Below are 13,228 nucleotides of genomic sequence, written 5' to 3' on the forward strand. Positions count from 1 at the left end.
ACCAGGGCTGGTGAATTTTCTTTGCCTTTGTGTAGGTTTGACTCTGGCACAATGCCATTGGCCCATGAAAATACACTTTCCCTGTTTTTTGCTGTCAAATGTGACCCCGAAATAATCAAAGCAGGTTTCTGCCTTCAAAATAAACAAAGGACAACTTTATTAACTGCAGTACAATTACATATAAAAAGATACACACACAGGGAAAATGAAAACCTTGCAAAAAACATTTCCTCCTCCCCCGCCAAATTCTCCCAATGCAATACATCTCTCCCCCAAATTCCCAACTCTCAATCCATCACCACCCTTCAGACAATGAATCCTCAGTTCATCAGGAGTAGAGGAGTCTTCCTTGTGCCATAGGCTTTCCCTGGAAACACCGTTGAAACCTCGTGTGTTTCCCTGTCACTCGTGGCACCGCCCGGAGTACAATCTGCCATCGTGACGTCTTCCTTCCATGCCCACTGCTCTCACCACTGCACATGGACCAGACCTGCTTCTAGGGTTCCCCTTTTAAGGATGCTTTGCCCAGTTCCAAAAAAGCACAGTCTCTCACTTTCAGGACCACTGTCCCTCCCAAATTTGGTCACCCCCTGGGGCTGCGGGGTCGCAAGAAAACAACACTGAACTCTCTTGGCTCCAAGCCATTGCCTTCCCCCTAGATGCAGTTTCTGTGTCACAGGAAAATAAGTTCTGTCCATGGCAATACAAGAAAAGTCCCACAAAAAAGCCACTCCATCTCTTCCCACCCTAAGGTTCTTCTCCACCTCTCTCGTGGCCCATTTCCTCTTATCTCATCTCTTATCCCTCTTCTCATTCAGCTCCAGGAGGATCAGCATTGGCAAGGTTTCCATTATTCAAGAAAAAGGTTAAAAGCTCCTGCCAGAGGCCAGACTCCTTCTCCTGCACTTCCCCCCAGCCCCGTCCATCGCAGGTGGGCTGTACTACTAACACGATATCAACTCTTCAAGGCCACAGCACAGTCCCGAGCACAGAGCACTGGCTTCCTCTCTCTCGTCTCCCAGGGAGGGGGCTGCCCAATACCTCTCGGTGCTTCTCTCTGTCTCTGTCTCTGTCTCTTGGGGGGGAGGGTTGCTCGATGTCTGTCTTTGCTCCTCCACCCTTCCATCCTGGGGGGCCTTCAACCCCCTCTCTGTCCAAGGCCCGGCCTACCTCAAGGCCACATGGCTTTGAGCTGCCCAGCTTTGAGCTGGGCAGGGGAGGTTGTGACTCTTCCCCAACCGGAACTCAAAGTCCCAAGGGAAAGCTCGGCTTTTAACCCCTGTGTTCTCAGAGGCGTATCCAAATACCTCAACGGTCAAGATAGGTGCCAATTTCAGAATCTGAACACCTATTGGCCTCTGGCCACTCCATTCCCAGAAAAGCTATTTCCTGTAAACCCACAACACATCGTGCTTGATTCTTAGTTGTGCTAGATGTATATTATCTAAATAAGCCTACAGAGCATTTCTCAATTTTGTTGCTCTCCAAAATTGAAGGACACACAGCTTTTCTCCAGTTCTACATGTTAAACATTGATGTTTTTCCATAACTCCCTTCTTTAAAAATTTCTCTAGTACCCAAATTTGAGCTCTTCCTCTCTTTCTGTACAATTTTTGTGACATCTCATTTTGTCCTTTTTTTTTTGTTATTAAGAAACTGATAAGAAACACCAGGCATCACAGAACCTTTCTTCACAACCAGTTTTAGCCAGTCATTTGCACTAAAACATAAATATCAAATACAAGACAGCAAAAAGTACATGTTATTCTGCAGCAAGTTGTAACAGTTTATTCAAGTGCCCAGCAACACAATGAAAATCAGGCAGAAGCTAAAATAGACTTGCAGCTAAATGAAAGATTGACTTACCAGTATTTCTGTGGATTCATAAGCATGAATGAACTGAGTATATATTTAAACTAGAGCAAGCCAAAAAGCCATAACAGTTGAAAGTGATTGGGTAAGAAGGACATTCTAAATAAAAATTAAATCCATTAGCTACTAGTTCTTACTCCTCTAGCCAGCTAGTGTATTAAGTGCTTTTCCTGTTTTTTTAAGAGCATACAACTTTGGAAAAAAAGCCTTATCTTCCATCACTGTGCTGTTCCTCTGAAGGGCTGGGTCAGGATAAGCATATGAGCCTGCACTGTGGCTGAGGCACTTTCCTTAATGGTGAGAAATGAGTGAGTTTTCTATTATGACTTCTTTTTTGTCATTCTCATCTACAAAATATGCTGTGTTTAAAAGAGATCCATACAAATATTTCATTAACATGCTTTAAACATCACTGCACATTGTCCCAGTGTGAAGAAATAATGTCAGGGCCCCTTGTGGGAAAATCTACTCTTTATTTTGGTCCTACGTAGAATCCATCCCAACTGAAACCCTTCAAGAACTGCACCTGAGCTATATTTTAAGGGATGTGGTGATTCCATTGCTGTCCCCATGACATTGAGGGGAGAATCCTGCTGTGGCAGGTGCAAAAGGGCACCATGGCTGGGGAGGCACCAAGAACTGGCACAAGATTTTGTTGCTCTGCTGTTACACAACAGGCAGCCTCCAAACAGAGCAGTGACTAGGCTGTGATTTATCTCTCTGGGGTGATTTGGCTGGCTCCTGTGCTCTGTTCTGGTTGTCAGAGAAGAAAGCTGATCCATGCACAGCATCTGCAGAGCAGACTGCTCCTGGAGCATCAGTGCTGCGGCTTTCCTGAAGCAGCTTCTTGAAAAACACACCTTGGTGGCACAGACACATCTGTGCTCAGACCAGATCACTTCACCTCTTCCTGTGGGGTTCCAGTGAGAGCTTTATTGAGCTTTTTCATCAAAAGAATCCAGGGATGAAGAGTCAGTCCAGTAGAAATGGAGAAAGTTTCCCAGACTTCAAGATAGACTGGAATCCACAAAAGTGTGCAATAGATTATAGAGAGTAGTGTAGGTCTATCACCTGGTGAGAAATTTAGGGTTTGGGATTTTTAGTGTGTTGTGGATGGAAGCAAGATGGAGGGCACAGAATGTTGTCCTGGGTTTCTTCTTGATGCTTCTTCCTCCTTCTTCATGGGTTTGGGTGGCATTTTATAATTGGGCAGAAAAGTCCCTTTGTGGGCTCTGTGGGATCAGTTATTGGGTTAAAAGGGAAAATAATCCAGGTGTCAGTTCTTAATTGGATAGTTTAGTCTTAGGAGACCTTGTAACAAGGAATTGTTGGCCATTTGGTGCCTTCTAATGAAAAATTATCAAACTCACAATAATGAGACTGTTTCACTGATAAGAAATAATAAACACTTGAGTCCAAACATGAATTACTATCTCAAGAGCCTTCAACCAAGACACAGAGAAACCCACAACTGGAACCACCAAAAAGGAAACGGGGTGGGACATCACCAGAGCCTGGGCTCCTCCTGTGTGTTTCCTGTACAGGTTTTCCAGGCAGATAAAGAGGGCCTGGAGGAGCAGGCTGGGTGTTTACACAGAGCTGCCTACCAGGGGCAGGGTGCCAGGATGATGCCAGGGAGGAACCCACACATCTGCAGCTCAGCGATTCCCTGGGTGTCATTTAGCAGCATTCAGTCCCCTCACGTGGATGGATCACAAAGGTGAGTGTGAGAAATGCCAATCACTTATTTTTAAAGTTCTAAAAGTTTAATAATAATAAAATGGTTATAAAATTAATAATATAATTAAAGTAATGATAATTTGGACAATTAGGATTAGGACAATATGAGGCAATAGAAACAAAGAGTTACGGATGTTTAAATTCTCTTTCTCTGAAAGATTCAGATGTCCTGTGGCTGCTATCTTGGTGCAAGTCCTTTCTTTAAAAAAAAGTATCTTACATAGCATCGTTTCTATTTTAACATTATAACCTAAAACTATATGTAACATACTACTAAAAAAAATTAATACAGCGTCACTTTCTAACATAACACATATAATATTCATTTTAATATTTGCAAAATGCCAATCATAAAATGCGCATTTTTCATGGTGAAGAAAAGCTTAAAATGAAACCCCAAATGTCCGCCACAAATCCACAGCCCTGATGCATTCAATGCCTCCAGGCCTGCAGCTCCTGAAGCAATGCTGAGCAGATGTTCCTGAGCAGGGTCTGGGTACAGGGGGAGAGAACTTTGCTCATGATTTCTTGGCTGCATGCCAAAAAAGGGCACTATTTACATGAATTTACCCTCAGGAAAGCCAAAGATTGGGTTTTGGATGGTTTATTTCCCTGCCCAGCAGAAAATAACACAGAATGTCAAGAATTTCAAGAAATAAACACCATATTTCATTGATTTGGATGCATTTCATTTCCTTGTATTAATTTCTATACCTTTTGCCACACAGGGGGGAAAAAAAAAGTTACTTTTCTGCATGCACCTCCCCCAGAACCCAGCGTCCTCCTGGCAGGGCCAGCACATATCTGGGACACCTTGGTGGCTGTGTCATTGTGGGTGGCAGCAGGCAGGGCTGGGTGACACCCAGGCATGGTCAAAAGTCAGTGGGGCGGGGATAGAAATATTTAAACATTTCCTGGAGTGCAGATCTTGTGACTCTGCTGCTCGCAGGAGGAGGAGGAGGAAGGTGCTCAGCCCCTCTCTTCTTCCTCCCCAGGGTTCTGCTCTCCTGACAGGGGTGAGGAACTTCAGCCCCACCGTGCCCAGGGGATGCTCTGCTGCTTTTCTGGCCAGGAAAGTAACTTTTTTTTTTTTTAATGTGTGGCAAAAGGTATAGAAATTAATACAAGGAAATGCAATGCATCGAAATCAATGAAATACTGTGTTTATTTCTTGAAATTCTTGGAATTCTGTGTTATTTCCTGCTGGGCAGGGAAATAAACCATCCAAAACCCAAGCTTTGGCTTTCCTGAGGGTAAATTAATGTAAATTTATACTTTGCTTTTATACCTTAAGACTTCTCTATCCCTTTCCTGATTTGCTGAGGTAATTTATTTCCAGTTCAGCTTGTCAGGCAGTAACTCCTGAAAGTGCTGATCAGAAAATGGGTATTGGAGCCCCACTTATTGTAGATACCAGATAGATAAAGGTAAATTAAGTCCTACCTGATCAATCTTCTAACGTGGTGAAAGGCTTAGGAGAGGCTTCCTGTCAGGTGGGGTCTCCTCATGGTCTGTGGAAGCAGGAGGGATTAAGGATTTCTGTCTCACTGCAGGTGTTGGATCAGGGGCAGTCAGGACTGTGTGTGGCTGCCATCCATAACTGAAGGGGAATGCCCATCTCCACCTGTCACTGATGGCTTATCAGGTAACCTGGGATGAGTCTGAGATGATATTTACAGCAAAAGCAGCAGGGACGCCTGTGAGAGGGGGGCTGTGAGAGGGGCTGGGGCCAGGCAAGGAAGCGAGGGGTCCATGAGTGCTAAAGCTGTGCTTCTCTCCAGGCCTTGGCTCTCCCAGCTGGCACTGGCACTGCTGTCCTCAGCTGCCCCTCTCACAGGACATATGGAGTGTAAATGGTGAGCTTTCACAGGCTAATGAAACAGTATTTTCTGTTCATTAATCAGGTGAAGACCACAGAGCCATCAAAAGTGCCCCCAATGTGTTTGATGGACCACGCCGGGCACATGCCCTACTCTGAAAGCACTGACAACCACATCTCTCTCATTCTTCTGGTGGTGAACCCAGAGCCCTCCCTGTGACCACCACACCTCTCCCATCCTTCTGGTAGTGAACACAGAGCCCTCCCTGTGACCACCACACCTCTCCCATCCTTCTGGTAGTGAACACAGAGCCCTCCCTGTGACCACCACACCTCTCCCATCCTTCTGTGGAGCCCTGGGTTCTGGTGGTGAGCCCAGAGCCCTCCCTCTGACCCCCATGGAGCCCCCAGCTCACAACCAGGAGGAAACCTCCACCCCACCCAGAACAAAGGCAGCCGAAGTCCTTAACTCAGAGCTAAATGCTGCTGTGTACAACAAGGATAAAGAAGCTGTGCTGGAGCTGCTGGAGCAAGGGGCAGATGTGAATTCCAAGGTGGGCAGTGGCTGGACACCCCTGCAGACTGCAGTGAGAATCGATGAGGAGGAGCTGGTCTGGCTTCTGCTGGACAGGGGAGCCTCTGTGCACACCAGGAAGGACAATGGGGGCACTGCCTTTATTGAGGCAGGGATTGCAGGGAACGTGAAAGTCCTGGAGCTCCTCCTGGAATGTGGCTCAGATGTCCACGAGCAGGACATCAATGGCTTCACAGCCTTCATGGAGGCTGCGTGGTACGGGAAGGAGGAAGCCTTGAAGTTCCTCTACAACAGAGGAGCAAAGGTGAATTTGAGGAGGGAGCCCAGCCAGGACAAAGCCAAGCTGCACAAAGGAGGGGCCACAGCGCTGATGGACGCTTGCAGGGAGCGCCACTTCTCGGCTGTGAAAATCCTGGTCCAGGAGATGGGGGCTGACGTGAACATCCGTGACAACAGAGACAGGAATGGCCTGATCCATGCCCTAAAGGAGGGTTCAGGCAAAAGAAAGAATGAGTCACCTGTGCCCATAGTTCGTTTCCTGCTGGAGCACGGTGTGGATGTGAAGAGCAAAGATGAATGTGGGAAAACTGCCCTCATCCTGGCTGTTGAAATGGAGAGCCCAGAGCTGGTGACAGCTTTGTTGGAGAAGGATGAGATAGATATTGATGATGCAGATGAGGAAGGCAACACAGCCCTGATGGTGGCTGTGGAGAAAGATGATTGCAGAATAGCAAAGTTGTTGTGTGAAAAGGGAGCGAGGACCGACCACGGGAATCTGATTGCAGTTGCCAGGAGGAATCGTTCTACCAGCATGGAAAACCTTCTTCGTGAGCACAAGGTCAGGTTTGTTCCAGAGACCCCCAGAGCCTGGGAGCCACACAGCAAACGCTGGAGGGCCCAGCTGAAAAACCTTGATCAAATGTATCGCCCCATGATTGGCAAACTGAAGACATTTCCATACATCCAGCAGAAAATTCAGGATGGCATCTACCTCGGGCTCCATGGGGGCACAGAGGTGGCAGTGCAAATAACCCGCAGTGCAGAGGGTGACAGAGAGAAAGAGTTCCTTGAAAAATGTTCTCACAGCGAACATCTCCTGAAGCTCTTCCAGTGCGAGAAGAAAAAAGGCTGCATGTACTTGTGCTTCCCACTCTGGGAGAAAAACCTCCAGGAGCACCTGCAGGACCCTGAAGGCCAGAAGGATTACAAAGCTGCTCTGAAGATCATCTTCCAGGCACTGAGAGAGCTGCACTCCCTCGGATTTGCTCACCAGGATTTACAGCCCAGGAACTTCATAATAGGTTAGGTTTTGATCTCCTTATGTTTTCATTTTGCTTTCTTTATGTTTTCATTTTGCTCTCCCTGAAGTTTAGAGAAGAAGGTGCCTCACAGCTGTCTGTAAAAGTAGAGATGTCTTTGTGCTGAACGGGGTGGCTTTAGATCTCTGTGGTGTTGTTCACAGGGGTCCCAGGATGAGGGAAGAGAGGAGAATCTCAACTCCACGTTTCAGAAGGCTGATTTATCATTTTATGATATATATTCTATTAAAACTATACTAAAAGAATAGAAGAAAGGGTTTCATCAGAAGGCTTGATAGGAAAGGAATGGAATGATAATAAAATCTCGTGACTGACCAGAGAGTCTGAGACAGCCAGACTGTGATTGGCCATTAATTAAAAACAACCAACATGGACCAATCACAGATGTATCTATTGCATTCCACAGCAGCAGATAACCATTGTTTGCATTTTGTTTCTGAAGCCTCAGCTTCTCAGGAGGAAAGATCCTAACGAGAGGATTTTTCATAAAATATGTCTGTGACAGATCTCCTCTTTAAATAAGTACAGCGAGGTTCACAGAGAGAGCAAGCTTACACATCCCATTAGCTCTGCTCACCTCTGCAGGGCTCTGCAGGCAGACCAACCCACCACAGGCACTTCCAGAGAACTGTTTTTCAAAGAAGGGGCCATCCAGTACTCAGCAATGGACCATATGAAGGTTTGCAACCTTTATTTGCTAACAGTTTCTCTTACTTCCCCAGATTTAGGTGGCAAAATTTACTTGGCGGACTTTGGTAATAAAAGAAGGTCGATTGAAGGCCAAGAAGAACTTGTAAAGTCAGATTTACAGGTAAGTTCTCAGTGAACCAACCTATGGTTTAAAATGTTGGGTGCTCTCTAGCTGTGGGTCCTAGGGAAAGGCTTTTTGCATTCCCAGCTAGAAAATTCCTTGATTTGTGGGGAAATCAGTGTAGTGACAGATGTTGCATAAGAGGGATGTTGGTTTGGATGCCCATCTCCTCTGTCCTGGTGCACACAGCTTCGAGGTTTGTGTTGGGTGTGTTGAGTCTTCACTTCTTTTTGCCAGGGTTGGGATGAAATGTGTGAGATGGTATTTCTTGTTGGGACTCAGATGTTCATTAGTTCTTATCTATATTGCAGTCTCACAAACCCTGAGCTCTACAGCACTAACAAACTAAAAATGGAGCCGTCTCTCTCTCTCTACCAGGCCTTTTGAGGATAAACTGTCCAATTAAGAAGTGACACCTAAATTATTTTTACTTTTAACCCAATGATCCAACCTACTTTTAATTATTTTTACTTTTAACCTAACCACCTGTAGCCCACAATGGGGACTTTTTTATCCAATTACACAAAACCACCCAAACCAATGGAGAAGAAGGTGAAGAAGAAGGACCAGCTTATGCCCTAAAATCTCCATCTTGCTTTATAGATATTACTATAGTCTAAAACCTCAAACTCTAAGTTTTCCACCATGTGATATTACACACTTTTAATCAAACTATACACGCATAACCTCAGTTTTATCATTCCATTTTGGAAGCCTTCTCCATGGCCTCAGGTGAAATGCAGTGTTCTCTTGGGGGTCAGAGCCTGTCAGCACAGGAAGTCTAAAATTCTCAGTAACCAGGGTTCCAGAGGTGTGTATTTTACATTTCTGGGCCCCTGCAGGGTCTGGGGACACGAGTCCTCTTCCACTGGGCTGGAGGCTGGGTGCTGGTGGCACGGGAGCAGTGATGTCTCTTTGCAGGCCCTGGGCAGGCTCGTGCTCTACGTTTTAACTGGGGGTAGGAAACCCCTCCAGCAAGTTGGAATGGAGGATTTGGCTCGCAATTCCCCAGATTACACAGAGGCTCTGGACCTGGTACAAAGCCTGTCCTCTCCTGATGAACGAGGCTTGGAAGGGTTGAGCAAACATCCCTATTTCTGGAGCAATCAGAGGTAAGGCTTGGGAGTACAAAGGAGGTGGAATCTTGCTGTGGGAATTGCCTGTAGTGCTGGGAAATCCCACTGGGAGATCCCACTGCAGCTAATGAAGCTTCTCATCCCACAGCAGGTTCAACTTCCTGAAGAGTATATGGAATAAAATCAAAGATGACCCAAACAGAAAAAGTATTTTTCAAGATCCTAATGTCACTAAGAAAGCTTTTCCTTATCCACGGTGGACCAAAATGGTAATCCTCTTCAATTTGGGTTGGTATCAGGTTTGAGCTGGACATTCAGGCAGAAGATTTTCTGAGTGTTTAAAAATGGAACTGGAAAAAGTAGCCCCACACAAAATACAACTGGAACAAAGAATTCAGTCGAAGACATGTAGTCAGAGGATGTTGATGCTAAAGGGAGCTCTGCTAACTGGGGTGATAAAAGGAGATGATCATTCTCAAATTGGCTGGCAAACCTTCAAAGTCTATTGGTTTTTGTGGGGTGTGAAAGGCAGGGAATAATCTGTGTGCTTTCTTTCAGATTGACAAAGATATTTTACATGCCATGGAAAAACCCAGGAATGCAAAACCTACCAAATACGGAAATGATGTCACCCAACTGCTGAGGCTCATGAGAAACATGGATGAACACAAAGATGAAAAGTAAGTGTTCTCATCCTTGCCCCTGCCATAGAGTCAGAGAATATCCTGATCTGGAGAGGACACTCAAGGATCACCAAGTCCTGTCTTTTCTTTGCCCAAGACAAGCCCAAGAATCCCCACCACGTGCCCAAGATGAAAGACAGATGGAGGTGTTGGAGGAATAGCCATAAAAAAAAAAAAAAGGATTGAGGAGTAGAAAATTTGCAGCTCTGGGATTTCAAGGAGAAATTTCTAGAAGAAATCCCAGAGCTCCAAGTTATCAGAAATCCTCTCTGGAATGGCTTTTTCTCTGCAAGGACATCCTCCTCTTGGACAAGCTTTAAAAATCCTGTTTGCTTTTGTTCTCTTTCAGGATCACCAACAAAATAAGAGACTATGCTGAGTATTTCCTGGGGGCTTTCCCAGAACTCACCATGTATGTGTACAACAGCTTACGGCAGAACCCCAGGTGCAGCCACCTTGCAGACTTCCAGGAGCCTTCTCTGTAGCATGTCACTGCCTCCTGCCCCATGTCTGATCCACCATCACTCCTTTTATTTCTTATTTATTCACCTCAAAAAGAGCTGAAGAGGCGGGTAAGGAGATGGGATAAAGCACACCCAGGGACAGAGTATGGAGGACTTGAATTAGGAAAGATTTCAAAGAGTTTGGCGTAAAAACCACGAGCTTTGGATGCTCTGATTTGCACTGTGATTATATGTTGCTTATGGAAACATTTTTCAGGTGTTGAAAAGGTTCGTTTTTTGTGGAGTTTTTGTGTTTCTTTTTTTGTTTGGTTGGTTTTTTTCTTTTTTTGTGTTTTGTTTTGTTTTGTTTGGTGGTTTGTTCATTTTTGGTTTATTTTTGTTTGGGTTTTTTTTGTTTGCTTGTTTGTTTGTTTGTTTTGGGGAGTTTTTTTGTGGGTTTTTTGGTGGGGTTTTTTTTTGTTTTGGTTTGTTTTGGTTTTTGTGGTATTTTTTTTCCCAAGCTCTGATTGTTATTCTTTCAATGACCCCATGCAGAAACAAAGTTGAAATAAACTCAAATAGAAAACTGACTCTGTGCTCCTTTAGGAACGAGGTTCCCCCATCCCCTCTGCACATGAAGAGAGGTTCTGCAGCACTGTCAAACCACCAGTGCTGCATCAGTGCTCCTGCCTTGGAGCGAGGGTCCTTCTGAGGGTCCTGGGGGCATCTTAAATACATTATGAAAGTTTGGCTACGCAGCTGTTGATGAGAAAATGCAACCTGGGGAACGCTGGCTCCTCTTACACCAATATTTTTGGGTTTTTTACCTTTCCTCCCTGCTCTTTTTTTGTTTTCTTGCTCACTGTGTGTTTCTCATGCCCAGAAGGCAGGAGGACACCCAGAGATGTGTGCCCAGGTCTCAGCAGTGAAGGGAACAGGAGCTATGGGGTGCCCTGGGCCGTGGCAGCATTTCTGCTCCTGCATGAAGAGAAGTGAGGCCGTGGGCTGGGCTCCTCCAGCCTCCTGTGAAATGCCACATTTCCTGCTTTCTGTGACCTTTGCAACTTCTTCCATCACTGTGCTGTTCCTCTGAAGGGCTGGGTCAGGATAAGCATATGAGCCTGCACTGTGGCTGAGGCACTTTCCTTAATGGTGAGAAATGAGTGAGTTTTCTATTATGACTTCTTTTTTGTCATTCTCATCTACAAAATATGCTGTGTTTAAAAGAGATCCATACAAATATTTCATTGACATGCTTTAAGCATCACTGCATATTGTCCCAGTGTGAAGAAATAATGTCAGGGCCCCTTGTGGGAAAATCTACTCTTTATTTTGGTCCTACATAGAATCCATCCCAACTGAAACCCTTCAAGAACTGCACCTGAGCTATATTTTAAGGGATGTGGTGATTCCATTGCTGTCCCCATGACATTGAGGGGAGAATCCTGCTGTGGCAGGTGCAAAAGGGCACCATGGCTGGGGAGGCACCAAGAACTGGCACAAGATTTTGTTGCTCTGCTGTTACACAACAGGCAGCCTCCAAACAGAGCAGTGACTAAACCCAGCCAGGTTGTGATTTATCTCTCTGGGGTGATTTGGCTGCTGGGAAGAATTTCCAGGGATTGCTCCTGTGCTCTGTTCTGGTTGTCAGAGAAGAAAGCTGATCCATGCACAGCATCTGCAGAGCAGACTGCTCCTGGAGCATCAGTGCCGTGGTCTTTCCAAAAAAGTGTCTTGAAAAACACACCTTGGTGGCACAGACAGATCCGTGCTCACCCTGGGTCATTTCAGCTCTTCCTGTGGGGTTCCAATGAGAGCTTTATTGAATTTTTTCATCAGAGTCCAGGAATGAAGAGCCACTGAAGCAGGGAAAGCAGGGGTTTATATATGGATTTTAAGGGGCCGGGTGGAACACCAGGGCCAATGGGATGAGGGCACAGGGGTGGAAGGGCCAATGGGATACATTAAATCTGCATATCACAGCAAAGCATGCTGGGAGAAGCCGTTTTCCTCACCCTAACAACGGTGGTTATGGCTTGAGGGGTTTTCCTGGGTTGTGGATTTTTTTTCACGCATCAACCATGGGAGGGAGGAATGCAGGACTGGGGTCAAAGCTGTTGGGCTCTTTCTCCAGGCAGCACTGACAGAACCACAGCACACAGCCTCAAGCTGCACCAAGGCAAATATAGGTTGGATATTTAGGAAGAAGTTTTTTACAGAAAGAGTGATAAAGTTCTGGAATGGCTGCCCAGGGAGGTGGTGGAGTCCCCATCCCTGGGTGTGTTTAACAAAGCCTGGATGTGGCACTGGGTGCCAGGGTTTAGCTGAGGGGTTGGGGCTGGGCTGGATTTGATGATCTTGAAGGTCTCTTCCAACCTCATCATTCTGTGATTCTGTAAAAATCACCAGGCTCTCTCTCCCAGGAGGATGGGCCAGTGAGACGCCGGGCAGGACGGAAAACTGCTGAGCAGTGCTGCAGCTGATGGTGTGGCAATGTCTGGGGCACAGCCCAAGGATGGAGGTGTCCTGGGGAGCTGGGGGCAGAGCCAGCTGCCAAAATTAGTACTGTGGGATGTCCCAGCATCAATGGCCATCTGAGAGGTGCTGCCGTTGCCTCAGGGGTGTGATGTGACCCCACACGCTCCATCGCCCTGCTGTCCTGCCTGCATTTGCTGTGCCTCTGCCTTCTCCCTCTGCTGGGGCTCCCCAGGACAGCTGGCTGAGCGCAGTGAGGGGCTCAGGTGCTGCCTGTCCTGGCTCTGGCATGCTGAGGATGTACATGCTTGTGTGCACAGGGATGCTCCCAGCTCCCCGTGGCTCATCTGCTGCTCTGAGAAACAAACCCACAAAGCAGCCCACAGAGGCAGTGCAGTGAAGGCTGTTCTCAGGATGTGGTTTTGCTGTGCTGAGCTTCAGGCACGTCTGTGAGG

General features: G+C 46.3%; 1 protein-coding gene across 1 annotated transcript; it reads left to right on the plus strand.

The window, feature by feature from the left end:
• Positions 1-5,829: 5,829 nt before the first annotated feature.
• Positions 5,830-10,340, plus strand: RNASEL (ribonuclease L). Its single transcript, XM_005431066.1, has 6 exons — positions 5,830-7,267; positions 8,008-8,096; positions 9,018-9,208; positions 9,321-9,441; positions 9,731-9,852; positions 10,205-10,340. Exons 1-6 carry the CDS (start codon positions 5,830-5,832, stop codon positions 10,338-10,340), a joined length of 2,097 nt encoding a protein of 698 aa, XP_005431123.1.
• Positions 10,341-13,228: the final 2,888 nt, after the last annotated feature.

The sequence above is a fragment of the Geospiza fortis genome, unplaced genomic scaffold, assembly GCF_000277835.1.
Source record: "Geospiza fortis unplaced genomic scaffold, GeoFor_1.0 scaffold151, whole genome shotgun sequence".
NCBI lineage: Eukaryota > Metazoa > Chordata > Aves > Passeriformes > Thraupidae > Geospiza > Geospiza fortis.